The sequence below is a fragment of the Melospiza melodia genome, chromosome 18 (assembly GCF_035770615.1).
Source record: "Melospiza melodia melodia isolate bMelMel2 chromosome 18, bMelMel2.pri, whole genome shotgun sequence".
In the NCBI taxonomy this organism is placed as follows: Eukaryota; Metazoa; Chordata; class Aves; order Passeriformes; family Passerellidae; genus Melospiza; species Melospiza melodia.
In genome coordinates, this window is record NC_086211.1 from 7909979 (window position 1) to 7937484 (window position 27506).

The 27506-nt window shown below is 42.4% G+C and overlaps 1 protein-coding gene across 2 annotated transcripts; it reads right to left on the reverse strand.

The window, feature by feature from the left end:
- Positions 1-1618: 1618 nt before the first annotated feature.
- TMC5 (transmembrane channel like 5) lies at positions 1619-24492 on the reverse strand. Of its 2 annotated transcripts, XM_063171930.1 has the most exons (23): positions 24227-24492; positions 16738-16899; positions 16046-16230; positions 15563-15667; positions 14741-14833; positions 13901-14000; positions 13209-13284; positions 12640-12888; positions 12343-12494; positions 11666-11810; positions 10964-11119; positions 10274-10440; positions 9658-9736; positions 9196-9293; positions 7461-7556; positions 6795-6870; positions 6075-6208; positions 4777-4950; positions 4311-4389; positions 3887-3982; positions 2729-2830; positions 2390-2435; positions 1619-2056 (listed from the first exon to the last, which is right to left on the reverse strand). In XM_063171930.1, the coding sequence occupies exons 2-23, from the start codon at positions 16809-16811 to the stop codon at positions 2043-2045; spliced, it is 2496 nt and encodes an 831-aa protein (XP_063028000.1). In that variant the 5' UTR covers positions 16812-16899; positions 24227-24492; the 3' UTR covers positions 1619-2042. The 2 variants fall into 2 exon arrangements, with proteins under 2 accessions (XP_063028000.1, XP_063027999.1); XM_063171929.1 differs by lacking the exon at positions 1619-2056 and having other exon boundaries at positions 2068-2435.
- Between the last annotated feature and the right edge of the window lie 3014 nt (positions 24493-27506).

Sequence of the window (27506 nt, forward strand, 5' to 3'; positions counted from 1 at the left end):
CATGCCCACAGCCGGGCTCAGCAGCTGTATGTGCAGGGAAACAACATTGAATCTCTGCTCTTGCATTGTGTGTAAAGTTTGTCCTTTTCTCTGTGGTGGCTGGCTTTGGGTTGTCTCCAGCCTAAATTATGAGCAAGATGAAAAGATGTGCCTCCTCCCAGAGCAACAAGGCAGGAAAAAACAGGCACTAGTAGAAAATGAGCTAAACAAAACTAAACAAATTATCATGGTGGTGGCAAAGTTGTGGTCTTGAATAACCAGAAGGTGCATGAAATCTCATAGTCATGTATGATAAAAAAATAATTTAAACAATAAGTCTTAGTTGTGTTACTTCCAGTCAATCCTTTATAGAAAAAGACATGTAAAGTTCCAGTTTACAAGCAATAGTTTTACACAGATGAGAATTTGATAAGTAGACACTCTTAGTTCTGATGGCTTCATCAAAGCTACTTTTAAGTGACTAATAAACTGTGAAAATGGCTCAGAAAAATGAACTCGGTTCACACAAGTTATTTCACAGCCATTATAATGTCTCAGTCTTTAAAAACAACTGCACTTTAATATACTTCTGTTTATTTAACCAATACTGTAGATAAAAGCTGATAAAACAGGTAAAACAATATAACTGTTAGAAAAATATTTTTAAACATACAACTTTTATTTACAGTTAGGCACAAGTTCCCCAACAACACACGGTCAGCTATGGAGGGAGCCTTATTGCATGGAGGTGATGCCAGTCCTGAGGGAAGGCTGTCACCAAACACCACTGCTGCAAAACAACCCCAACAGGGGGATAGTCCCCATCACAGTAAAAATCCGAAGTCCTAACACATTTTACAACCCGTTCTTATATTTTTTCCTTCCATTTAGACGTAAAAAAAAAAAGATGTTTGAGAGATTCTTTTATCATTAGTGCAAGAGAAGATGGCTTCGTGCAGCAGTGCCCTCACTGGGTGCCGCCCAGGGCTGGAATCTCTCGCTGCCATTGCCGGTTTGGGACTGGAACCCCCTGCTGCCATCGCTGTCCGTGCCTGCCCGGGGCTGGAACCTCCCGGTGCCATCGCTGCCCGTGCCTGCCCAGGGCTGGAACCCCCTGCTGCCATCGCTGTCCGTGCCTGCCCGGGGCTGGAACCCCCTGCTGCCATCGCTGCCCGTGCCGGTTTGAGACTGGAACCCCCTGCTGCCGTCGCTGCCCGTGCCTGCCCGGGGCTGGAACCCCCCGGTGCCATCGCTGTCCGTGCCGGTTTGGGACTGGAACCCCCTGCTGCCATCGCTGTCCGTGCCTGCCCGGGGCTGGAACCCCCTGCTGCCATTGCTGTCCGTGCCTGCCCGGGGCTGGAACCCCCCGGTGCCATCGCTGTCCGTGCCTGCCCAGGGCTGGAACCCCCTGCTGCCATCGCTGTCCGTGCCTGCCCGGGGCTGGAACCCCCCGGTGCCATTGCTGTCCGTGCCTGCCCGGGGCTGGAACCCCCCGGTGCCATCGCTGTCCTCCTCCAGCGCCGCTGCCCGGGCGCGCAGGGCGAGCGCCACGGCCCGGGACGTGCCGGGGCCCCGGCCGGGCGGGCTGGGCTCAGCGCCTGCTCGGCACAAGGCAAACAGCGTTAGAGGGAGCAGCCCCAACGCCAGAACGGCCCCTGCTCTGCAGGGATCTCTTCTGTCAAGTCTTTGCAATGAAGTTACATGGAGTTGAGACTGCCATGCAAGGTCCCATAGCCTTATTTTACCCTGAGCAGGGTGATGTTCTTGGGACTCTACCCCCTTTCACAGCAACACGTGAAGTCTGTTTCTAAACTGATTTAAATTTCTTGTCTGTCTGTTGGGTGCTCCTATACTCTCTAGTACACAAAGGCTGGTGGTCAGTCTTTATAAGTCACCACCAACACAGAACAAGCTACCAAAAAGCAGTCTGTAGAAAAAATTCACCCCACAAGCCCAGTTGTAGGGGGATAGAATATAAGAAAATAATGATAGTGTAGAAAGTAATCTTACCCCTAAGGAGTTGCAGCTGGGCCAATTATCAAAGATCAGGATCAGACCTGACTTTAACAGGACACAGCTGTAAGCAATGAGAAGAAGAGGGCTATAAAAGAGTGGGGTGGGAGGTTGAGAAGGAAACAGGAGTCAGTGGCTGCTTTGTGAAAAAGAGTCAGTGCTCTGAGGAGATCCCCATGAGAAACACCAGAAGGTATGGAACTTTTGTGATAAGGAGACAGCAGTATGGAGCCCCTGCAATAAGATGGCAACACCCAGTCATTTTGTTTTCTCTCTACACAAGATGCTAAAATGCTGTGTCCCTGACTTGCAGCTGTCACACACTGTGTCTGTACATCAAACATTTTTACTGAGCTGAATTTTTAAAAGTTTCTTGTGTTTCATCTTAGTTGCTTACCTGGTGAAAAGTCACTGCTGCTTGAGATCTCAACAGAAAAGGGATGCTGAAAACAAAATTCACAAGCAGATTTAGGTCATGGTTTCCCTCCTGTGTGTGTTATCTTGTATTTGAAAATATACCAGTTATCTGTAACCAAACCATATTCTGCAAGTCTTGAGCAAGTTTGTGATTATGAGTGTTCAATAGCTGTTCTGATCACATTTTTATATCTGTTCAAGTCAATCTTTAAAGTTATTTTCATGCATACAGGACTTTGCCACACATACACCCATCACCTATGCCACACCCCAGATTCTATATAGGGGAATCTACATTTCCCTCTTTTGACCATCTCACCTCATTGTGGGATGTGTTTTGGTGTCTGTCAAATGCCCTTTCTGGGTAGCCTGGCACCTCCTGGGCAGGTTGCATGGATGGGTGGTATGAAGAGGAGCTTCTCTGAAAAACAGTGTTTGGCATCAGCAGTCTGTGATCTGGCTTCCAGCTGTGACTGTGTGGTCAGCACTGCTCATCTCCCTGCTCTCAGGGAGATGGCCTTTCTGCTAAATCCACAATGAGATCATTCTGGCATCTCCTTCTGAAATCTGATCTTAACAACTACAAGAACATCCACATGTGGGAGGTGACAAATCTCCCTCTCAGGAGTCCCACTTGTGACACTCAACACAGGCACATGTTGTCTGAAAATCCCCAGCACATAGAAAATGTCCCTCATATTCAGCTTACCTCTTCACAGTCAACATTTATTTGTATTATCACACACATATTTATAGTTAACAATATCAATTATTATCCATACTTGGTTTTTATTTATGTAATCATTTTAATGATAGACAGTCAGTCATACAGGGGGGATTTGGTTTTTTGGGAGGAAGGAGAGGAACCTACCAAATACTTTTGCTCTATCAGTATTTAGGTCAAGGAGTATTTACTCAACCCAAATAAAAACACCAGACAGCACCTATATGTCCACATTTTAGCATTAGTTTGATGGCTCAGCAGGCAGGACTGCCTTGAAAAATAAATTCAAGTTTAGTTATCAGTGTTGTATGGGATTTAAAAAGGGGTTAGGTCAAAGCACTCAGTTTTACCTCAGCTGAAAATACCCACAAATCACAGCCCCCTAAGGAAATGCATTGCTGGGGAGGAAGGCAGCCTCCTCCTTAGCCTAGGCAGGGTTCAGGTGTGACCAAACCCTTTGGTGACCATCACTGCACATGAACATTAGGAATGTTTTCTTGAAGTTTCATAACCATAAATTATATCTGGTGAGGGTAAGGACTTTTCTATATCCAGATTGAATTCCAACCTGGAACAAATAATTAGGGAACTTTCACACAGCATCCTTTTGCTGTCTGGAGTTAAGTAGCAAGCATTTAGATTAAATTTTAAGTATAGCCTTTTCCCAAAGCAGCAGGCTGTTTGCACAGCTGGAGGAGCCCCATGGACCTGCCCCAAGCAATTAAACAGCAGCAGCTGAGCAGTCAGACTGACCTGCTGGCCTCTTCCTCCCAGGCCAGACGAGCTTCTTCTCTTTGCCCTTTGCTCTCTTTGTAGCTTTTGGAGCAGAAACTTCTTATCTTGTCCTGCCTGTAGTCAAGATATATTTGATCATTAGCTGGAATGCACTAATTACCCTTGAAAGGATCAAGGCCTGTAAGTAACCAGTGACCAAAATAATTCCTTCTATTCTAAAATAATCTGTCTACAGAGGGAGCTGCAGCAACACATCTTGAAGATAAAATTCTTTTGCTACAGCTCTTTGTGAGTTAAATTTCCCTGTAACTCCCATGAGGAAGGACTCCCACCCTCCTTTGCACAGTTATAGGAAAAACAGGTTACAGCCCCACAAAGCTGGATGAGACAATCAACATAGAAGCCAAATTATACAAAAGATACAAATGAAAGCCAAACTTACATTAATAATTTGGTTATGTAAGAGTTTGATCATGGTCTTTCTTGCTTGTATTATTTGCCAGTAAAGATAAGTAACAATTCTAAACAAAACAAAATAAAAGGTCCATTATATGAGCACTTTGTTCTAGTCAGTGTCTAGATAGAAATGTATCTTGTTCATTTTAACCCATTAAAAGACTTATATATACACATCTCTGTATACACACACACAGAAAATAGATGTACACAATTACACAAGGAATGGCAAACACATGGATTTGCCTAAAACAAGGCATGAAATTGCTTAAAACATTATTTTATAAAAGACCCAAAAATTTGTGGACTTGTATTCAAGATGAGAGGTCATTTAAGTGAGAGAACAATACAAGATGCATTTCAGATAACAAAATAACATAGAATGACTCTGTCATTGCCAGTTTTTTCCGCTTAAGGCCTTTTTCTAGTTCTTTTCATTAGCAGATACTTACAGTACAGCAGTAGAGATGATGAAGAAGAAAAGTTCACTTGCAATTAAATTGTGGTAGATCCACACTACCCATTTTGAGGCAGTGTAGCTTTCCAGTGTCTGTATCCACTCATCAACTGCAGCATACATGGAAGGCAAACCTCTGAAAGGGCCACATTCTTCTGAAGGCTTTAACCTGAGAGTGTGGAAAAACAGCTACTTAAAGCTTTGTATGTTAACCAGTGAATTAGTTAATATTGTGATTTTGTACATCAAGATGCTCCTCAGTTTTCTATAGCCCTCTAATGTCTTTGGACTCCCAGGGTACTTCCATGATCTGTATTTCATTTTTAACTTGTGTTCCTCTCCAGCCATTAAATGCCCACTCAGACAATGCAGTGAGACATGAGCCCTTGCTGCAATGGATCAGCACCAAGCCCTGGAAGCACAACCTTGACAAAAATATAACCTGTCAATCACTGTAGCACACACTACAGGAAATTGAAAAACTGGATTTTTTTAACATTTCACCACAAGGTGAAATCATTTCACCTTGCCTTCAGGGACATGAGTCACTGCAGATCTTCAGTAACAACAGAAGGTGGTAAAATAAGACAGCTCATTGTAAGAATTATCATTGTCAGGTAGACTGAAAGAGGAAAGTGTTTGCTTTGAAACTGAACCACTCCAGACAGTCTGAAATTCCCACTTGCCCTCAGGAAATGATAGCTCTGACAGCTTTCATCCCGACTGATTTCATGTGTCTCACTAAATACTGAAATCACATTGCTGACTATTGTCAAGATAAAAGTGTATCCATGCTGCCCTCCTTGCTGTGGCCAGAGTGACACACACAGAACCAAAGCAGCTTTGAAATACTGGTAACAACCCAGATCCATTACTACAGGGTCAGCCTGCCTGCAGAAAGAGCCTCTGAAGTTCAGAATTAATCCAGGAGCTGACCTCAACTAAGTTTTCCCAGGTGTTTCTCTGCTGCAGACCCAGAATCACCAGTACTGTAAGTAAGCTGGGAACTAGGACTTGGTCACAGATACTTTTTTAAGAGGAGGAAAAGTAAAATTTTATGCCTTTAAACAGGAATCCAAAATGCAACTTTTTTTTCTCCTCCTGCTTCCTCATGGGATGAGTTACTCAGTGACTCACATTCTCACAAGCTCACAGAGCAGATCTTGTTTTCAGAGCACAAAACAACTCATGAACACCTGAAACCTTCCACCAGCAGTTAATATAACTTCTTTTATAGAGAAATGCAGATCCTCTGCCTGGTATCAGGTCACACAGCACAGTGATCTTCCATACCTCCAGACAGTGACCCCAGTGACAGACAGGACTCCAAGGAAGGAAGGACAAAACAGCAGGAAAATGAAGGATGTGGTCATTTGAGCAGTTCTCCAGACTTCACGAGGGGGCTGGCAATTCCTCATCAGACTGACCTTTAAAGAGAGGAAGGTGCTTTGGAATGCTCTTACCTGCCACTTCAGCTTGGTTTAAGTCAATCTGAAATTGCTGAAATAGCATATATCAGAAATTTCCAAGACCAACTTTTATGTGAATTTGATAGATAGAGTGTAGTTTTATAAAACTTCAATAATATAGTCTTAAAATAGTAAGAAGCAAAATGAGGTTCTGATGGGTTCTTCAGAAGTCTGCTGGGTAGAGTTTGCTTTTGTAGCATATGCAAACTCATGGTTCAGGGAAATTTTAATCCATCTTTCTACCTACAGCTTTGTTCTTCTACATTCAACACTACAAACTGCTTCATGACCTAGCAAACAACTTCTCATCTGGTCATACTACCAAGACAAACAATTCTGAAAAGAAGACATTTCCACCGTGATCTAAATCACCCTGCTTACACCTAGATAACTTCACAGAGGGGAGTTGCTGGGGAGTGACTGAGAGGCCAAAGTCACAGCCACAGGCTAAATGTCTATATTGACATATGCACTTGCCCACTATTAATTCTCCTGCCTTTAATTTTATTACTTTAATATGATGAATGCATACAAAGTTTGTTACCTTTTTCACAAAAAATACTATAAGAAATGCTATCATCTGGATACCAGGCAAGAGCGGTGAGAACAGGATACCAATCCTACAAGGAAGGATTTATAGGAGAAAAAAGTTACATCTTCACTAGTCACCATTCAGTTCTCAGTGCACTGAAAGCAGAAAAATACCACAATAACTTCATATACAGATAGTGTGGGATTAGTTGGAAATGTGATTTTGTTACCCTTGATCCTCTAACACTAAGTCCACCTTTGAAAATATGCAATTTCAAACACACATATTATGTACAGGTCTGCAGAACCCTCTTATAATTGGGGTAACATACTCAATTCTTGGAAATCAAGCATCTTTTCCAGTATTTAATACTGAGAGTATTTCATCAAGAACATCATCCCAGTGAGGAAGTAAACAAAACTTCAGGATATTCCTACAGGAACTCATCAGGTTTCTCCCAGACCAGGTGGCCAGCAGGTAAATTACTGACTGAAGGTATTGTTGCTTTGTTACACATAATTACTTTGGCAAGTCACAGTCCCTACCAAAGGCACTGAACAGCTCATCTCCCAGTTATTTATCCTGTTCTTTCTGGGAAACACCCACAAACAGAATAAGATTTTTTTCCATGATAGTTCTACATGCAAATGAAGTTTTGGCTGTAAGTTTAACACTTACCAGGTCAAAGTCTGTGCATAGATCAAATCTAAAACATTTCGTCCGATATCAAATTCTGGCAGCCCCAGGCTCACACAGATTGTAGTTCCAATAATTCTGGGGAGAAAAAAAAAACTATAGTTCAACAGCAATTGCTAAATGATAAAGTCCTCTGTAGAAATCCCTGTAAATGGCCTTCTGAAAACAAGCATCTGTGACAAATTATTCAGAGGCTGATTACTGTCATGCAAAGGAGCCACAACTTGTTCATTAGACAGCGCAGCAAAAATGAATCAATTTGGCAAAAATAAATCCTGTAAAACAAAGCAGGGTTGAAGTAAGACCTAGTACATGTTGCACACAACTGAAACAGAGAACCAACAAGGATTTCTTACTGTATCAGTACATATCTATACTATAGTAACTACTTGTGGCTTCAAGCACAAGTATTCTTCTGCTAAAGCAGCTGAAATGGCAAGGGACCTCAGAACAAAACTGTAACAGCTTTTTCAGGTCATGAGAATTTTAATCATTAATAAAAAAAATGAAATTTGTACACTGATACTCTTAATGTACCCTCAAATACATCCTACTTCAAACTAACTGAGGTTGCAAGGAGCTGAAACAGACAGGTAAGCAAGTACTGAGAGGATTCCTACTGAGGACCAACAATCCCCTTTAGTCACCTCAGTTTTCCTGAGCTGGGGAGACAGTTTTATGCTTGTTGTAGTGAGAGCAACAAAGATTTTGGTAACTATCACATCTTGATACCACCTTATCAACTGCATCACCAACAGAGCTGGGCTTTCAGGAGGTTACTCTCAGCACAAAATGTTAAATACAAGCAATTGTACTTTGAACCTTTCATGTCTACGTCAGGTGCTTTTGCCCAGTTTACGGGAGGCCATTCATCACAGCTGACATTGCAGTTTTAGCTCTGTGACTTTCTGCTGGGAGGTGGTTTCCTACTGAACACAACAAGAACAGGAGGATTGAAGTACACTGGCAAGAGCTGTGGAGGAAAAGTCCTCAAGAACTTCTCAATATTGTCTTGTACAAATTAAAGAAGAAGTTAACAAAGCCCTACCTTGTAAACCAGTCTTGTTCAAATCATGGGCAGAGAGCAAACAATGGATCTCCTACACAAAAGTATGGCCAGGGATCTAAATGCTCTGTAGAGCTGGCAAGCATTTCAATATTGCCTAAGCCATAAGCAATGTTTGGCACTAAGAACAACAGATGTCAGAAGTAAATTACTTTTTCCTTACATCCACTTCACAATACTTTCTCATTTATCATGCTGGACACTTCTACCTTTGAGAGACTCATTATATGCTTAATGAGACTGATAAAATCAGATTTAAACTTGTGGGCACTGTAGTGACATACTGAGAGGGGAAAAATCACAGTGGGTACACCAAGGAAAGGCAGCAGTGTGCCCATGCTTGTGCAGAGAAGATGGATTTGTGCCTGAGACAACTGATTGTCACCTCAGTCTCAGGAAATCCATGAGAGTAGAATGTGGCTTCCCCCCTGCATGTGTTTCCATCTCCAAAGGGGAAAAGGACACACTGACCTCCTTCTAAGGAGGAACAGCAATAGACACAAGGCATATACACAGAGACTCTGCCTGGTAGGGAAAATCAAGGAAACTTCATGGCCACAGCCATGCTTCTGCTGGACTTTTCTCACATGGAGAAAACAGATCATATCTTTGGGTAATGAATGAAAAGGAGATCAGAAAAGTAGAACTCACCTTCGTAAAAACTCTCCAAAGAAAGAGCCAAGCAAACAAAATATGAAGTCAACTAGAACAAGACGATAGATATCTTGGCCAACCAAAGTTTCCCAGCACTTTAAGAAACACAAGAAAAAAACCAAATCAAACTAGAATTTAAAAATTATGCTATTGTTCCCAAATGCTTGGGTATCTGAAACTTAATCAAAGATCTGAAATCTTGATCAAATATATTCTAGCAGCCTAGCAAATCATGGTTGACTTCCCAGTGAACAATGCTGCCATCCAGCTGAGACTTGAGCTGGGCCATTCATTTTTTCCTGCTGCTGATTTGTCTCAAGTTGCTAATAACGATTGTTAGGATAGGAAACTCAGCTTCCCAAGACAACACACATGCTCCTCTTTGCTGAAGCAAGTCTCTTATCCAAGTGGTTCCTAACCTGGCACTGCAAGTCAGAGATTTGTGTTTTGAAACTTTACCTGTGACTCTGAGGTAGCCACGATGTTCAGCCAGTAGTAGCACAATATTCCAACAATTGAGATTTTCAGGATGATATTTCTAAAAAGAAGAAGTAACAGTAACTGCACCAACAGCTGGTCCATACCTGGAGGGAGTGATGGCAGGATGACCACTGGTCACACTTTTTACCTCCTCTTGGCACTGCAGAGTGCCAGGACTAGCAGGAGCTCTCCTGGGAGCTCAGGTGTGGCATTGTTCTATTGTCCGGGCAGGAGGGGAGCTGGGCATGACAACCTTGGCACAACATCTGCTTAACAGGCTGCTGGCAGGCTGTGGGGGCTCCTCAGGGGAGGGAGGGCTGAGGGACACCAGGGGTTGGGCTGGGTAAATGCCAGGCATCTGTTTTTAAGTGAGATGACCTCAGTTCTCTCTCTATTACCCTTCCCTGTCTGGGGAGGGGCCAACAGCCATGAGGCCATCAAGGACTGCTACAGGCCCAGGTCACAGTGCACCCAGCTGGGAGGGAAACCATTCCTCACCCTCATGCAGATATAACATCCAGAAGATCATGAAAGACAAAAGGTCATGATGGACAACTTCAGGCTGAAAGCACTAAGAGGTGGCAGCAAGAAATACCTGACAATAGTGACATATATGTGCTGTCCAGGAGTCTGAAACTTCTCCAGGTGCCCAAGCCAGGAGAAGAGGAATGGGACCAATGTGTTGAGGAGAGACACAATCACAGGTAGCACCAACATAGCAGATTGTCTCTGTAGATCATTGCTATACCCTTTCATAAACAGCTAAGAGAGGAAAAAAACATAATGAAACAACCCAGACTTAGAGCCTTAACCAAAATGCTGTCTCAAGGTGTGTCCACAGGGAAGCCCCCTGGCTCACCTCCCTGGTGTTCTCATGTTTTAGGGGCCCATGAGCAGCAGCGCAGTGACCCTCTCCCCTTCCCCTAAATTATGTGGGACCAAGGGTGGGAGCCCCAGCCCAAATGCAGCTCCTGGGGAAGAAGGGACAGGTCCTGCTGGGGCTGCTTCTTGCTGTTTCTCGCCAGGTGCACCGTCCCTAAGCTGACCATGGGCCCAGACAAGCAGCTGCTGGAGAGAGGAGGGAGATTTTCTCAGGCTCCTCAGCTCCCTCACTCTTGCCACAGTCCCCAGTGGGGCAGGCCTTGTCAAGCAGCTCTTCAGGGCCAGCAGAAATTGTGTGTGCTCTGGCAGCAACAACAACTACTCTGTCTGTGCTCCTCATAGCGAACAGAGTTCACACTCAGTGTGAAATACCTGTGTGGAAAAATGCAAATTCTGGCCTTACCTTGAGGTTATTAATGGAGAGGAAGTAAACACCAGCACAAGCAGCTACTGCTGTTGCCAGGGAAACAACCCAAGCAAGGAGATGAGTAGCAATATGAACAAATCTCTCCATCACAGAAAAATTTACAACTTCTTTGTTTACTTCAGTGAGATCTTCCTGCAAAGAAACAATTTCTAATGAAGAAGTTTTTAGTCAATAGCACAAGGCAAAACTTGTTTCAGGGCACTACCAGAGAAACTGAATGAAAGATTATTGCTCTAGAAGATGGGCAGAGTAATATCCTAGGAACATTTACTGGGCAATTTTGTGTTCCTATCCTAGAAGTCAAGTTTCACAGAAAATATTTCCAGCCTGCCTTTTGTTTATAAAATAGTTAAATAGCAGGAAGGAGAAAAACCTGAATAAATACTCTGTATGGCAAATATTTAATAGTCACAGAGACTTGTTCAATAGAACAGAAGCACACAAATATTTATATGTAGCTCAATGAGAAAAGGAAAACAAGCAGCTAAGCCAATGCCAGGAGCTCAGACCAAATGAAATTCAGGAAGTCAGGAAGATTTGAATCTCTTAGGCACAGGACTAGCATACTTGTGTTACTCTGCCAGAGACTTGTATGTGCACACACAAATTTGTATGCACAACTAAGTCTCCAACAGAATGACTCACACACATTAGTTGTGTACCTCCTGTGGTTTGTACCTTTATCTGTGTGAGGAGATTCTTCTGTTGCAGCTTCACAGCTTCTTCATTAGTTATATTGAAGTCCCAAGTACAGAGCAGCTTGCTGGCATTCACAGAGGATGCCTTTGTTAACCTAAAGTTACTGTAGAAGAATCTTGCCATGCTGCAATCAAAGTTAAATTGGTCAGATGTGTAACAGGGAAATTCATCAAGTCTGTACACAGGGCAAGGAGGGAGATTTGTCAGTTTTTCCATCCCATCAAAAGTTTATTGGACCTATGTCAGAGAATGTCACATACAACAATGTGGAAAATAAACTTTAATGTAAGAAACTCTAGCATTTCCATCTCAAGATTGTTGCTGACAATCTTTATCTCTGTAAGGCCACATCAATTAGAAACAACATTAGGAGCAACAGCTTACAAAAGGGCATCACAATATTCCCAGTTTGAAGTGGGATTTTCTGTATGTTCTTCACTATTTTGCAGTTATTTTTAATTTCTGTAATAAAGGTTTGATTCCTGGAGACTATCTTTTGAGCAGAAATTTCTACTTAAACTCTACACCTGTAAATAGGGACTTACAGAAACATACTCAAGTAATTATTACCTCTAACTGGGTGGAGGATGGGATTTTTGATTGTGTGGGTATTTTCCCCTTAATATAAGAGAAACAAGAATTCACAGTCAGTTTACCTGAACAACAAGATAAGAAAACAGATGACAAAATATATTCCAACAGTGAAAATATAGGCCAGCTGCATGTTGTAAGATGGACCATTCTCCACTTTACTGATTGTAGCATTGGTGTAAAAGCCATAGTAGAGAACTGTTTGTTGAAAATAACCCTGAAAAGACAAGGGACATCATTCAGAATATTTGCTCTCACCTCCATGGTAGGAAGCATCATCATCTGAAGACAAATTACTGGAGGTGGGAGCTGTCCTATTCCTTATCATGAAATCAGAGGTATGATTAAATTTAAATACTTACAGCTCCAGTGAGCAGCTCCAGGCCCGTGAATGAAAGGTTATTTGGTTCTGCTGCCAGAAACTGAGGAATTGTGATGAAACCAAAGTTTATGAGGAATGAGAAGATGTTAAAATTTAGCAGCCACTTCAAGAAAACAAAATAAGAAAGAACACTTGTTCCAAACTCAGCACCAATGATCTTCAGACTCTTGTGCCATGGCCGCAGTTGTTGAAAAAATTCTGAAAGGGCGTTTCCAAATCGTCGAAATGACTGCAGGGAAAAAGAGGAGAGACATCAATCTCAGCAAGCAAACAGGACTCAACTTCATAGAATAAAACTTCACATTTTAATGTTGCAGTCTCATTTTGATGTTCAGAGTGGATTTGCCTCACTCCATGCACCATAAGATGGTGAACTGGTGCTCCTAAGTGCTCCTGCCGTGCAAGGCATTGTTAATGAACACTGCAGCAATTAACTGGATCTTTGGTAGGTAACATGAAGCAAGACACCAGATTTCTCTGGAGGCAGTGCTAACATTGCAGCTAGAGTGGTTTGCTCTGCTGTGGCTGACAGAAGTTTCTGGCACTTACCACTCCTGGTGCTCCCTGTGTCCACTGAGCACCACGATGCCGTGATTTTTTGGTTCTTTCTTTCAGAACTTTGTTTCTGTGGAAGAGCAGGGCAGGGGTGACAAGCATTATAGTATGAGTTGTAATTGAATCAAGAAGCCAAAGAAGATGCTGCAAATACAGTTTCAGCTCTGTGCACACGAACAGAATTAGTACAACATGGAGATGTTCTTACTGGTTCATTTTATATCAGCTGATACCTTGGCTCCTGTCCTTGCTATGACAGCATGTTCTAACCCCTCCAGTAACTCACACTGGCAGCAGAATTTACACATATTTTGTAAGGAGACAAAAGGATGGTTGAGATCATATGGTCTCTTCTCCATTTTCAATGACCAATATCCAAGTTTGCTTTGAAAATAAATCTCAGGTCATCATTTATAACCAAATCTCAGGACCATGATATTCTGTTTTATATTACTGGGAGAGATTCTTCTTATTTCCATCATTAAATTATTTTCTCTTGCAAGACATTAACTCTTTAAGAATGCATTAAAAAGTACTTTGACATAAAGTGGCGAACCAAAACTCAGCACATGGCGAACTCCCATAGTTGATAGCTAGATATAAATGTTTTTAAACATTTGCAAACATTTACAAACATTTGCTAGAAGTAAATGTTTTTAAAACTAAACACAAACTTTTATTTTTACCTGATCTCTCTCTTTTTTCTCATGGTCTTTGGCATCTTCTGGATTGCTTTAATCCTTTCATTGCTGGACATACTTGCAAGACTTCCAACTAAATCTTCCTCTGCATCAAACCCATGCAAAAAACAAAATTTGGGGATAACAATACAGTAAATTTTATACACAACCTGAAATGGATATAACAACATCCCTCATTTACACTGCTACCAAGGTGTGTAAGCTGAGACTTAATTATTTTGCCCAGAATATCTTCAGCTCCCTCAGAACTCTAAATCAGATGCAAGTAGTCCAATAATGTTCATACAAAGAGCTACCATATAAAGGAAAATTAAATACCGGCAAAACTCCAAGATTCTGGTCCACTTGATCATGTTTGATAGTTACACTTCTATCATGCTACATATTGACTTGAAAATTAAACTTTTGCTTTATTTATTCTGTAATTTTAGTTTATGTCAGTGCTCCTACTTATCACTACCTATTCCACAGACACACATCTCTGACCTGACAATCAGGCTGCTTCTGCATAGCTGGAATTTGATGCTAATTCTAGGCACAGTGGCTGAAAACAATCTATTAGCTGGTCAAACAAATTCTGATAAAGAGCTCAGCATTTCTTTCTACAATTTAACACCTTCATACTGCACTTAATGTCATTTGTCATGGGATTTGAGTGTGTTAGGAGAGCATAAAAGATTAATCACTACCATAACACAAACCTAAACTGTCCCCATGACCACAGAAGGACTGAACACACAGTTCTGGTGAGAAACAGAGCAGCATCAACCACAGCATCCTTGTACAAGACACTGTCAAATCAGATCCCCTTATCTAGACCCTTACCTTCCCTGCACACTGGATCTGCTTCAGGCATGCTGGAAGAAGTCATGAAGATCTCATCGGGGGGCCTTCGGTTGCGTCTCCGAATGAAGCTGTCTGAATTGGATAACACACATTCCTTAGGAAGCCCAGAGACTCCTGACAATTTACTTAAGAAATTCAAATTTCACTTTGACAAGAACAAGGTAAAAGTGTATCCATTAATCTCACTAACTTCATACAAACACACTCCCCCACTCACTTTCCTGGTTGTCTTTGACAAGCACAAGAAATTTTTCAGATAAATGCTGGAAAAGAGGGGCTGAACCCAGTCTTCAACTGTCATGGAGAACTCCATCTAACCCATTCACAAATGCACACCTTCACTATTCAAGACTTTCTTCTTAGAAGACAAGGCCTTTCTTTAAAAATCCTTCCCCAGCCTTCAGGGGGATCATTTTGGAATCACACTCCTTCATGCTGAGTAAGTTCTATGTGCCAAACTCCCATTTCCCTGGGGCCAAAATGCAGCTGCTCTCTGCACCTTCTCATGCACTTATTCAAACAGGTGACTACACTCCTGAAAAGCATCTGCCTCCCAGCCATGACACAGATGAGTTTAGCCACAGCTTCCCTTGCCTGGCCTTCCCAGTGAGATAATGGCCAGTCCCAGTGTCACATCCCAGTGTGGAGCTCAGCTCACTGATGTGGAAGGACCCCACTTTTGACCCCTTTTATTATGTGAAGGTATTCATACCTGAACAAGAAGGCTTTAAAATATTTATTAGTATTATTTTATGGAGGGCAAGACTGACATGCAATATTGTGATGCACCACAATCCTTACCCTCTGATCCACTGGAAATTCCATGAGTGTAGGGATAATCCAGCATATAGGAGGTAGAATGTGGGGTGTAAGTCATTTCTGGCTCAGGCTCAAAGGAAATATTTTCTTTAAAGGAAATCAGAGTTACACAAAGCTGCAAACTGCTCTGGGTTATTTACAGACACAGAATGCCAAGCCTATGACAAAACACAGATCTAGTGCCAACACAGCAACCTAGTCCCTCAACAAAACTCCCATATTCCACCCCAATGTACATCCTCGTACTCAACACCTTACTCAGTCCATACAAAACAATATTTATCCATCTGTCAGTACAACAATCCCTGGAATTGCTAATAAAACACATGAACTGTTTAAAAAAACCATAAGGCTGAAAATATTTAGAGAGTAGAGCTTTGCAGAGCAGCAGGACTCCCTCAGGACAGAGCCAAGTGTTATTTGCTCCAGGCATTCTCTAAGCTGGTCACATGAGAAATTACATACCTGTGAAATTCCCATATGGACTTGTGCTGGGTAAATCCTGGCTGTAGGCAGAGCCAGGGCCCAGGGAAACCATTGGGATGGCCACAGGGTAGTTCTGCTCCCTGCCTCTGTGCTCTCCATAGTAATCAGACTGAGATGAATCATGAGGAGTTTGGTGAGAGAATGGGTTCCTTTGAGAGCTCCCCCTGGGTAAGCAATGAAAAAGAAAATCCTGACTGTCATAAAAACCCTCAATAGGTATCCTGAATTTGAGTATGTTATAAAACAAGCTATGATACTGAGAGATATTTTGTATTTAGAACTTCAACAACGTAATTCTGATTTGGTCATCAAATGAATTAAGAAGCTAAAATTTTCTCCACCTGAAGGTCTAACTAAGCAGGAATACTGGCTTGGAAAACAAAGATATGCAAGGTTATATATCCCATTGTGAAAATTACTGGAGCTAAAAAATATGTACAACATTATGCCATAAATAAATTTAACTAAAATTCATCCAACATGTAAAAAGTAAACACATCATTTCCTTTGAATGCTGCCTTCCTGGTAACAGTTTTAAAAACTTGTCTGAGAATGAAAGCATAAAGGAGGGATTCAAATAAATCCACAAATTAAAACTCCAGAGAAGATCTTCTGCATATAAATGAATATTTCTTATGGCACAGTCACAGAGCAAAATTAAATAAACTCACCTTCTATCAATCTCCAATGTCTCTGAGAAGTGGTAGTCTGGATTTTCAAATGCTTCATTGTAATGATAAGACATGGCAAGTCCTTGGTTTGAAGGATGAAATGTTCTTTATATTTGTCTCTACTGCTTCATTAATATGTTAAAAGGATGACTGATTACAGACCTGATTACAAAACAGATGCAGGTGCATAAAAATTAAAAGGAAAGAACTCAATTTTAGCAATTTAGAAGACTCTACTAAAAAATAACATGAACCAGTACAAATCAGCAGTGGTTTTAACTTCATCACCTCACTGTTGGGAAACTGGGCTTCACCAGAAATTGCAGGTCAAATAGGAACTCATATTTCTCTATAGTTAGGTCTCTCCAAACCGAAAGAACTGCAGTGCCACAGAAGTTTTCCCAACACTAATGAGGCCAGGCTTTAGAAGCATGTCAAAATATTGAGAAAAAAAATAAAGTTCTCTCTCTCCTCCTTAAACAGCAAAAGCCAAATACACAAATTTTCTCCAAAAATTTAACTCCATTTCCAAAATGAAAGAGGAAGTGAAGCCTGCCCTGTTCCTTGCTAGCAGTGCATTTCTAAGTTTTAGTTGTGAATAAGGGACCTGAGGGACTGTGGTTTTGTACAGAGCTGACAACATCTGGAGACTCATTCCTAATGAGGGCTCTTCTAATGGTTTAATGCCTCAATCCTTTAAATAGGCCTGGTTTTAGATTTTTCATAGACAGCTCCATTTTAATCTTAAACAAGCCAGACTTAGAATTTGTTGAATGGGAGTCCTCATGAGCCAGTAAAAAGGGAATGTTACATTAGAAGAAGAGAATCCAAATTAAGCAGGCAGTTCTTGCAATTAATCAAAAATCATACTCAAAATAAAAAAGGAAACTATATTTAGCATTTCTTCTTAAAGGCACCATGTAAGTTTCCTAAGTTGGCAAGCTATTCCACAGCAGGGAAGGGAAAAATAAACAATAAAGGGCAAAGCTGGTAAAACCCATCTGAACCTATTTTTATTTCAGCTCCATTCCTAGAAAAGCAGAGCTGAATCTTATTTAACAGTAGAGTCTCAACAAACTTTTTCATTTGCAGTGGATTTTATTTGTGATGTAGCAAAGGAAGTATTATATGAAAAGTAGCTTCAAAATGGATAATTATAAGGTGTCTAGTTTCTGAGGCCTTTTCAAAATCTTACTCTGCCAAAAGAAGCTCTTTAATGACTGTTGTGTCATTTACATGCCTTAAGAGCTTGGAACACAATCTAAAATCCTGCAGTGTGACGTAGTTGTAAAACACTGCCCAGGTTTTGCACCCTGACTTACAGAATTATGCTTATAAACATGAGGGACTGATTGAACTCAAAGTCCAACATTTGAATCAGAACACTGACTACACTTTGATTACAGCATGAGTAAGGGTGCTCTGAGGCCCAGGTACTCAGCACATCCAGTAAAAGCACACCAGGCAATGGGAACAGAGAGTGCATCACCCTGCTGATGCAAACAGGGTGTGATTGCTGCCAAAAAGAAACCAGAAACAATCTCTCCTAAGTGCCAAAAAGAAACCAGAAACAATCTCTCCTAAGTGACACTTGTGTTTCTTCAGGCAACAATTTCACACCTACAGAGTGAGGCTCTCATGAAAGCACAAGTATAGTTAGCAAAGCCTTCTTTCCTCATCTCCAAAAAAACTTAATAAATGCCCCATGAATCCAAGGCCCTTACATGAAAGAAACCCAAGGCTCTTACTTAAATTCATGAGAAGCTTAAATCTCCTGAAGAGGTAGATTTCCTTTGACAGGAAGCACTTAGCTCTTGGTGATCTCTTGAGAACTAGCTCAGAATATATCTGAACTTCTGTACAAACCCTTCAGGAATTAGTACATTCTGTCCCTATATTCTATTTAAAAGCATGGAAATGATTCCTGAAAAATAGTATCGTGATCTTCTGCAAAGACTTGCTTGGAAAACTAAACACCTTCTATAAATGTGGTTTATATTTCAAACTGCAATGAAAAGCTCAAGAGGGAAACATTACTTTCTCAGGGGAAGAAAATTCTGAGACAATTCCCTCTGAAGAGTGCGCAAAATTACATTTTTCTATTTTTTTTCAACTGGTTTCCCGGGAACCCAACTCTCTTGGACTCAGCTATCCAAAAAGCTGGGAAGTTTGCCAGCAGGGCAGCTGGAAAGCTGAGCACTGATCTAAAGAGTTTGCCAACTTGCCTGGTCCTCATTGGAGCTGTAGAGAGCACAGACATTTTGATGGAAGTGTATGGATTGTGCAGACTCAGCATTACCCAGAAGCAAACTGGCAGAAAGCATCAGCCATCCATATCAACCAACTTGCTGACATCAACCAACCAGAAGAAACAGATCAGCCTGGCTGGAAAATCTATCCAGCATTTCTTTCTCTTACTCATTTGAGAGACCTCAAGGCTTATCCATAAAGTCTTCTTCCATAAACTCAAAAAAGCCCAAGACAGATTCTTTGTTGGCTCTGTCATTATGCACTTTGTTTTCTTGGGTCTCATGATGCACTGCATGCCAGGATCACTATGAAAATCCACAGGGATATTTACAGTCTAACACTGAACACATCTGAAAATACAGTTTTTTCTCCACTCACAAAGTTTTAATGACTTGAAGTAAATTTTCCACATATGGAGAGGCAAATTCAAATGTGGCAGTTGATACATTTCTGACCAGTCACAACTCACTGGAAAGAGCCCAAAGCAGGTAATGCTCAAACTAAACCATCTCTTTCCTCTTTTCATCCTATGATGGAATGCAGCAAACCATAGTTCCAGGAAAAGATAGGACATTTAGACTTAGTTTTTCCTTTAAAACAATATTAAGAAGGGAAAAACATAGCTGGAAGACAGAGGTTATTTGTGAAAGACAGAAAGTGGGATCTTGACAAATCTTCCCTCTGCAGAGTGGCATCCTCCTGTGGGTTACATTTTTGGATTTCAGCAAGCAACTTATCTTGCTGAAAAAAACAAATCTGTGCACCTTCTCTGGAGTACAGCAGTGTTTAAGGTCAGTGGGTTTAATGACCATTGATATGTAAATAAGTTAGAAGATCTGTGGAGGGCGGGTGCCTCCCTCTTAAATCGTTCAACCCGGTAATGATACAGACCAGGAAACTCCAAGCAGTGCAGACACGTACTTCTGAATCACCTCCCAGAAAAAAAAATTGCCTTCAAGTCACAGATTTACAGCCTTGACAAAATATTCCAGGTTACTTTCATCCCTTCCTGTACAGGTAATGTTCTGCTATAGACACTAATCCTCATGTAGAATATAATAAAACAAACATGAGTGTCCTGCCAAAACAGCACTTTGTCCTGGCATCAAGTTTAAGGAAAGCCATTTAGACCTTCAAGCTCCTTACCTGTAATGTCTCAGTAAACAAAAGATTTCATTAAGTAAATCCTATTGGCACACATCTTAAAATGGAATAAATACAGTGAATTCCAGAACTGCATCATACATAACTTAATAATGTTGAATGACAGGAATAGAACTCATGGAAGAAGTGATTCAGAGGGCTGAATGTGCTCTACATCCATAAAGATTGTTTAGTTTTGTAGGGTATGACTACACAGGACTTCACTGTTACCCAAGTTTTATTCATGAATGCCTGTCCTGTTCAACGCGTTCCACACATCATGATGATAAAGAACCAGACTGATTTCTGGAAGCCAAAAGTGAGTTTGAGAGATAAGCTGGAGTTTTACATTCTGCATCAGCAGCTGGGCTCCAGCACTGATCACTACTCTTCCACTGTCTCAGTTTCAACACTTATGCAAGAGACCAGGAAAGGCTCTCAGAAAATCTAAAGGGCTTGTGTACTGACACTAACCAAACACTGCACTGGGGAAAACCTCATCTCTAAATGATGTACTAGCAATGGAACCAAGTGAATCATACACGGAAGCAAAGCCACTTATCTTTACTGCATCTTGCCAAAGTACCCAGCCAGCACCAACAAACACCACTTCTTCCAGGCCTCCCTTTGTGGTTTTATTGAGGTCAGTAAGGTCCACTATAGGAACCAACAGCAACTCTGCTATTTTAGACCTAGAATTCAACTTAGGCAATCTAAATTGTGCCTCTGCTACAAGAGATCTTCCCAGTGACAGATGACATGCAGCAGCATTAAAAATTCTTCTGCTTAGTCTTTCATAGGGAGAGATGAGCAAATTGGGAAGAGAGAGTGACAGCATCCCCCTCACAACAACCATGCTGCTGTTTCTCCCAACAGCTTCCTGGGTCTGGAGCCCAAATGGATTTCCTTGCTACTCCTGTAGTGCAAGGGCACCTACCAGAATGCAGATCCCACTCTGCCATCCCTCAGCTGTTCCTGTAAGAGTGGGGTCCAGAGAGCCAGCCAGAAGGAAGCTGAAAAGTGTCTGTATGCCTCCAGCTGCTCTTCAGCATCATGAGCTCTGCTCCTTATTTACTCTTTATCCATTTTTCTGCCCCTATTCACTTTTTTGCCTTATCCCTTCCATTTAACATTCTTCTTGTAATTCCCTTACAATATAGTAAGACTACAGTACTTTCATGGTGTTCACTTTCTTTGCAAGTTAAATCCTTTGTATCACCTGTGGTTGCTTAGACAAGGTTTTTGGGGAAGGACTGCCAGCTACTTTGTGTATGCAGTGTCCCAGACAGGTTTCTACTTCTTCACCTGAGTTTAGAAACCTGCATTACAAACATGCCCCAGAAACACCGAGAAAATCGTTACAATATGCAGTTAAATTTAAGCGTTCAGTAAAGTGTTATTAAGTGGAGGCACATAGAGTTTTTGCATAAAGAGAGTGGGTGAAAGTTCAGATATTTCATTAATTCTGTGAAATTTGTAGTCCTCTGCCTCGTCTACCACACACATCCCTGTTTCTTCACCCAAAAGGCTCCCCAAACCCAGTTCCTGTGGACTGAAGTATACATGACAATGACTTTGAATGATCTAATCCTTTACCTGAAGGCTCCTTTGAGAGCAACTCTCTGTGTTTGCTGGTTTGTTGCTTTTATTCTCCTAAATCTGACTACAAGGGCAAATTTAATTCATTGGGAAAATCATAAGCACTGAGATATATAACTACTAAAACTAGAAAGAGCTGAAGAGCAGGAACAGTATACCTGGCAGGGAGAGGCAGGGTTAGCAAGAATAAGAAACAGAACTCTCCATTATTTCTTTAACCCTTGAAAAACATTACCTAGCTCATAATGTGACCATTATGTGGAAAAAAAGGCTGAAGCAATAATCATTTCATATCAGTGCAAGTCAGTCTTGTGACTAAATTTCCAAATTGCAGTCTGTCACATTCTCTGCATTTAGCAGAACTAAGTCTTTGCAAAACAAGTTTTTTAAGTCTATTAACCAACATTAACAGCTGCTTGTATTTGAAGGAAATAACTGCTTACAAAAAAAAAAAAAAAAAGGAAATGAGTACCTGGTTAAAATTAATTTTCAGCTTTAAGTGGAAAGGCAGCCAACAACAGCAGGTCTCTTAGAAGACACTGCTTACTAGAACAGTTCTGAGTGAAAGAAAGCCATAAAAGAAAGCTCTGTTTATTCTGCACTTGCAATGGATACCTCTCCACTTGCAACCTGCAAATTGTACTTTAATGAGCAGTATCAGTTACAGGAGTATCATTCACCAGTTCAAGTAGAAAAGCTTATGAAGGCTACATATATGATCATTTTGGATAGTAAACAGGGGTTTGCATACACTCAAGGATCTTGGACTGAAAAAGGACATTGTTCTGTTTGTAATTTGTGGCTTAACTTCCTGCTACGAGTATTGTTGTCCTGTTACTATTTGCACAAGCAGCATTTAACAAGACCCTGAGGGAAAACAAAAAGTATATCTGTCAGAATATTGGGAATACTGGGAAACTAGAACATTGCTAGGGGGAACCAGTCAAAGGAAGAGAACTGGTTTTGTCACAATCCTTATATGCAGTTTTCAAAATTTTTAACAAATAATTTCACATAAACTGAATACTTTTTCATTTTCCAGACAAAATGCAGCTCCATTAAAATGCAATGTAGCCTACTGGCATGTTAAGGGTGTATTCTACAATGAACATACACAACCTGTGGACTATACAAGTGGCAATTAGAGACTTTTTCACCAATACCTGAAGAGGACACCACCATAAAGTTCCAGTTCCTCTTATACCTGCCCATGCAGCCATTCCACACCACTTCAGCCCTTTATCACTCTCCAGGGTAAAAGTCCTTTGTCACTGACATACTTTATGAAAATCCTTTCCCTAGGATTTTTCTCCTGAGAAGCTGAGAGGCCTCAGAAATGAAATGTAAATAATAACTATCTGATGGCTGTGGAATGTGGTCTGGAGATGGGTTTACCAACAGGTGCATCTTTGATTGGTTGCATGTGAATTGTTTTTAATTAACGGCCAACGACAGCCAGCTGTGTCACACTCTGAGTCTCAGGAGATTTTATTATCATTCCTTTCTAGCCTTCTGATGTCTCCTTTCTCTTTCTTTAGTATATAATTTTCTTTTAATACAATATATATCATAAAATAATAAATCAACCTTCTGAAACATGGAGTCAAGATTCTCCTCTCTTCCCTCGTCCTGGAGACCCTCAAACACCACCACAGTCATTCTGACAAACTTACTTTGGGGGGAAAAGCCAACCAACAATCAAAAAAGCACTAAAAGACTAAACCCAAAAGTGAAAAAAAAAAAAAAAAACCTCAAAATAGTTAGAGATGAATTGCTTTGGGTGGAGCATTGACATATCAGCCCAGCAGAAGTGCCGTTTCAAGTGCATTCCTTATCACCTGCAGCTGCTGTTCCCTCGCCCCGCACGGGCAGGGACGGACACGCGGCCTCACCTGCACTGTCGCACCTTGAACGCGGCTCCGGAGCCGCCGACCGGCTGCTCCTGCCACAGGAGCAGGGCCAGGCTGCCGCGGGTGGCAGGGCTGCCGCGGGGACAGTGGTGACACTCGGGCACAGGGGGGAAGCAGAAGTCAGCGCAGCTCCCGTGCAGTGCCACTGCTTTTGCAGGTTTGCTTTACTAACAGAGCATTACTAATGACAGCAGCTCAGCAATAAAATCCAGAACACGAAGACTTGGCTTTTAGGTGTACATTAAGTATTCTCCATAGAAACGTTTCAACCTCTGTAGGTTAAAGAGTAAGTCTGTGTGTTTTGAGGGAGTAACAGAGTGAAGCACCACAAAGAACACGAATACTGGAGCCCGAGATTTTCCCCACCTATTGAACACAAATTCCCGTTACCTGTTGTAACACAAAAAACTTACAACCTGGAACACGAAAAACTCACAACCTGGAAAGCACAGCGCTACATCCATTCACTAGCTAGCAGAACACGCAACACGCAAATTACACCAAACTGAAATGCCACGCTCGAGGCTGCGACCGCAGCCAGGCTAGCGCCACACCTCAGAGAGAAGGGTGACACACTGGCTAAATACCTCGGGGAAGCGTGGCCGGTTCTCCCGCGGGACCAGCCCTTGCGGCTGAAGGCAGAGGAAGCTCGGATGTGACCAACGGGCCGATAAAGCTGCGAGGCGCCGTTCGCGCAGCAGGGCTGACACCAAGCCCTGGGCGGACATTCACCTTGCAGCGAGCAGAAGCCGAGTACACCCCCGACATGCGGCAGTCCGACCCTTACGGTTCCATCACTCGGAACGAGCAGCAGCCCTTTGGAAGCGGCAGCACCGGTCGGGGCTGCGGCGGCTCCTCCCTCCCCCGTGCCGCGGCCCCGCTCGGCCCCTGCCCCCCGCAGCCCCGGCCGTGCCCAGCCTCTCCGGCACGCAGAGCCCCGGGCCGCCCGCCCGTCGCCGCTCTCACCTCGCTCCCGGGCTGCCCGCCGGGACACGCCGCCCGGCCCCGCTCTCCCGCTCCAGGTGCCGCCGCCCCGCCCCGCCCCGTCCCGCCCCTCCCGCCGCCCGGGGCCGCCTCGGTCCCCGTGTGGGGGACCCGCTGTGGCCGCCGGCTTCGCTTCCCTTCCCTTCTCCCCGAGCGGGCTGTGCGCGGAAACGCTGCCCCGGAAAGGGGAGCTGAGGTCCTGCTCGTACAGCTCAATAGACATAAAAACAGCAAAAACAACTACCCGAAGTTCTTTGCTGATACCTACCGTGCAACACGTTGCTATGTTTCTATTTAGGCTCCAAGACGTTCGCTCTCCTTCTCCCACGAATTTAAACATGCTTTCTTTTGGCCTGGGATAGCAACACCACCACAATAAAAGGACAGAGAGAAACAGTTTTCAGAAGTTTTCAGACACAGGATGCATTTCCTTAATCGCTGGATTAATCATTTGTAAAGAAAAGGAACAATCTTTGCTCACATATTTTTACTTGAATTAAAGGAAGGCTCTTCTAAGGGTGAAAAATTAGTTCATTATAGTGAACTCCAGCATATGCTCTCTAGCATAATCCACAATTCCTGGACAGGGCGTTTAATATCAGCCCTTCCTGTACTCTGTATGCACCAGAAGGAGCTTCTCCTTTAGTCTGACACAAGCGACACTGATTTTTCTTGCCTTTCCCTTTTCCCTTCTTCTACCCATTTCATGCAGAGGTATGAAAAACTACAGACTGGACAAAGCTCCAGCTGAGCATCAGGCAGGGTGCTACAGAGAGTAGCCAACAAAGTGTTGGGGTGGTGCTTCTGACATGAATTTCTACCCCACAGCAGCTCAGCAGGGATGCCTGCCTCACCTTTCCTCACTCCGCTGCAGCTGGACTCGGGGATCCCCCAGCACCCTGCAGGCACTGCCAGGGCCCCTCACAAAAGCCAATGCTGTGGAGCAGGAGCATCCTCAAACTGAACAAGGGGCCAAACAGCCACCACTGGGTGGGCACAGACAAAGCAGGAAGCAGGGTGAGGAGCAGGCTGGCTCTGCTGTCCCACACCTGTGGCCTGCCTTTTCCCTTTTTGCTAATACTGTATAGATTACAGACCCCCAGCTGCTTCTGTGTTGATGTGGCTTCTTATGCCATTTTGGCATATTTTATCTCCCCAGAAAGCCACACATCTTAAAACTTCTACCAACCATTCCTAAGTAACTTCTCTGCTCAGCAAGACTAAAAATGCAAACAGATGAAAAATACCCTTGTCAGCCTTCAGATTAATGCCAGCATGGAACTGGTGATAAATCAATCAATCTGCTCTGTGTTCAGAAGCTGTGCTGGTGTAACTGCTGACTTTTACCAAATGACTAGTGCTTTTCCAGCTCCTGAACTCAGTAAAACATGTTTATCCTGTACCAGACACATTCTACATAGACTTAAGTGAAGTTTTCTAATGCTGCTTTAAGATTAGGTTTTGCCCTAAGCAACATTCCTGGCATGGCTGCAGATCTCCTGTACTGCCCCAGAGCTCCCTGCACAATGCACAGGCCACAGCAAAAACTACCAGGGTACTGAAACATGAGATCCCCAAAATTAAAGCAATCACCCAAACTTCCCTGAATGCTTAGAAGCATTTTTGAGCTGTGGCATTAGGAAGAGGAACCACACAAAAGAACAATTGTCCTGGAAATGGATGGTGTTACTAAATGTGACAGACCTATCTCCAGCATCCTGGAAACAGAACATGGCACTGCCTTCCATGCTCAGCACAGACAGAGCTGCTGCTTAAAGGATAAGGAATACTGGACAAATGATATACAAGTGGAACTTACTGCATTCCCTGCATGTGACTGTTGTGCTCTGGTAGAATCATCCATTCTCTCCTCCTCAGCTTGTCTGTCTTCCTGTTTTTCCACCTGGGATTGCTGTGATCCATAAAATTCATTGAAACATTTCCAAGTGTCATAAAAGCTTTCTCAACTGCAAAAAATAACATTAAAGAATGTTCTCACAAAATTCCTGGGGAAGTCAATCTTGTTTCAATTCCTCCGAACTTTATTTAAATTTGTTCTCATGGGATCATTAACACAATACTTCTCTAGAACACAAAGTTTCAGAAAGAGTGTCATTAACCTCAAGTGTATTGTTCACCTTTCCCCTTTGTATTCTTCATGGTAAAAAAAGAAACATAAATAAAAAGTGAAACTGCCTCCCCAGATGACACCCCAGGGCAGCTGTACCCTATAAATATTTGTATTTAGGGCCACACAAAGCCAGCTCATGCTTGGGTGGCTTCAAGGCACCAGTAACAGTGGGTACAAATGCACATTCTCATCCAGCACATGAATTGCACGCTCAGCATCAATGCTCAACAGCATCAAATGATTTTTCAGGAAGGCTGCTGAGGGGTTTTATTTTCCATCCCCTGAGTTTTTCAGAATGATCACATGCGAGTTGTTCAAATGAATCCCATGAAATGTGGCACTCAACCAAGGAACCACAATCACCTGTGCAAATGTGTATCACTGAGGTGTCCAGCTCTGTCACCAACACCCTGATCCTGCTGACACTCACAGGATCAGCGTTTGCTATACAAAAAATCCCACCTGGCAAAAACCATCCTGATCTCTGAAATCTCTGAGATCTCTGAAAAGGAGAAGGGAAAAAAGTAATAGGCCTCCAGAGTGACTTATGGAAGGATGAGGGCAAGTTATAAGTTGTTCTCATCAGAAATAGCTAAAAATTAGTTATAGAATTGTAGAACCATCAAGGCTGGAAGATATCTTTGAGATAATCAAGTTCAACTGCCAAAGATAAACCTGCTAGCAGAAAGGCAAGAGCACCTCTATGGTGTGTTTCTTTGTTGATTTTTTAAGTCATTCAGTGCAATAAGGAA

Coding starts and splice junctions, on each gene's coding strand:
- TMC5 (XM_063171929.1), bottom strand. CDS start 16,811: ATGTCTTATCATTACAATGAAGCATTTGAAAATCCAGACTACCACTTC. Junction 10,441..10,963: donor TCTCCATTAATAACCTCAAG/GTAAGGCCAGAA, acceptor TTCCTCTCTTAG/CTGTTTATGAAAGGGTATAG. Junction 9,294..9,657: donor TGGCTACCTCAGAGTCACAG/GTAAAGTTTCAA, acceptor TGTTTCTTAAAG/TGCTGGGAAACTTTGGTTGG.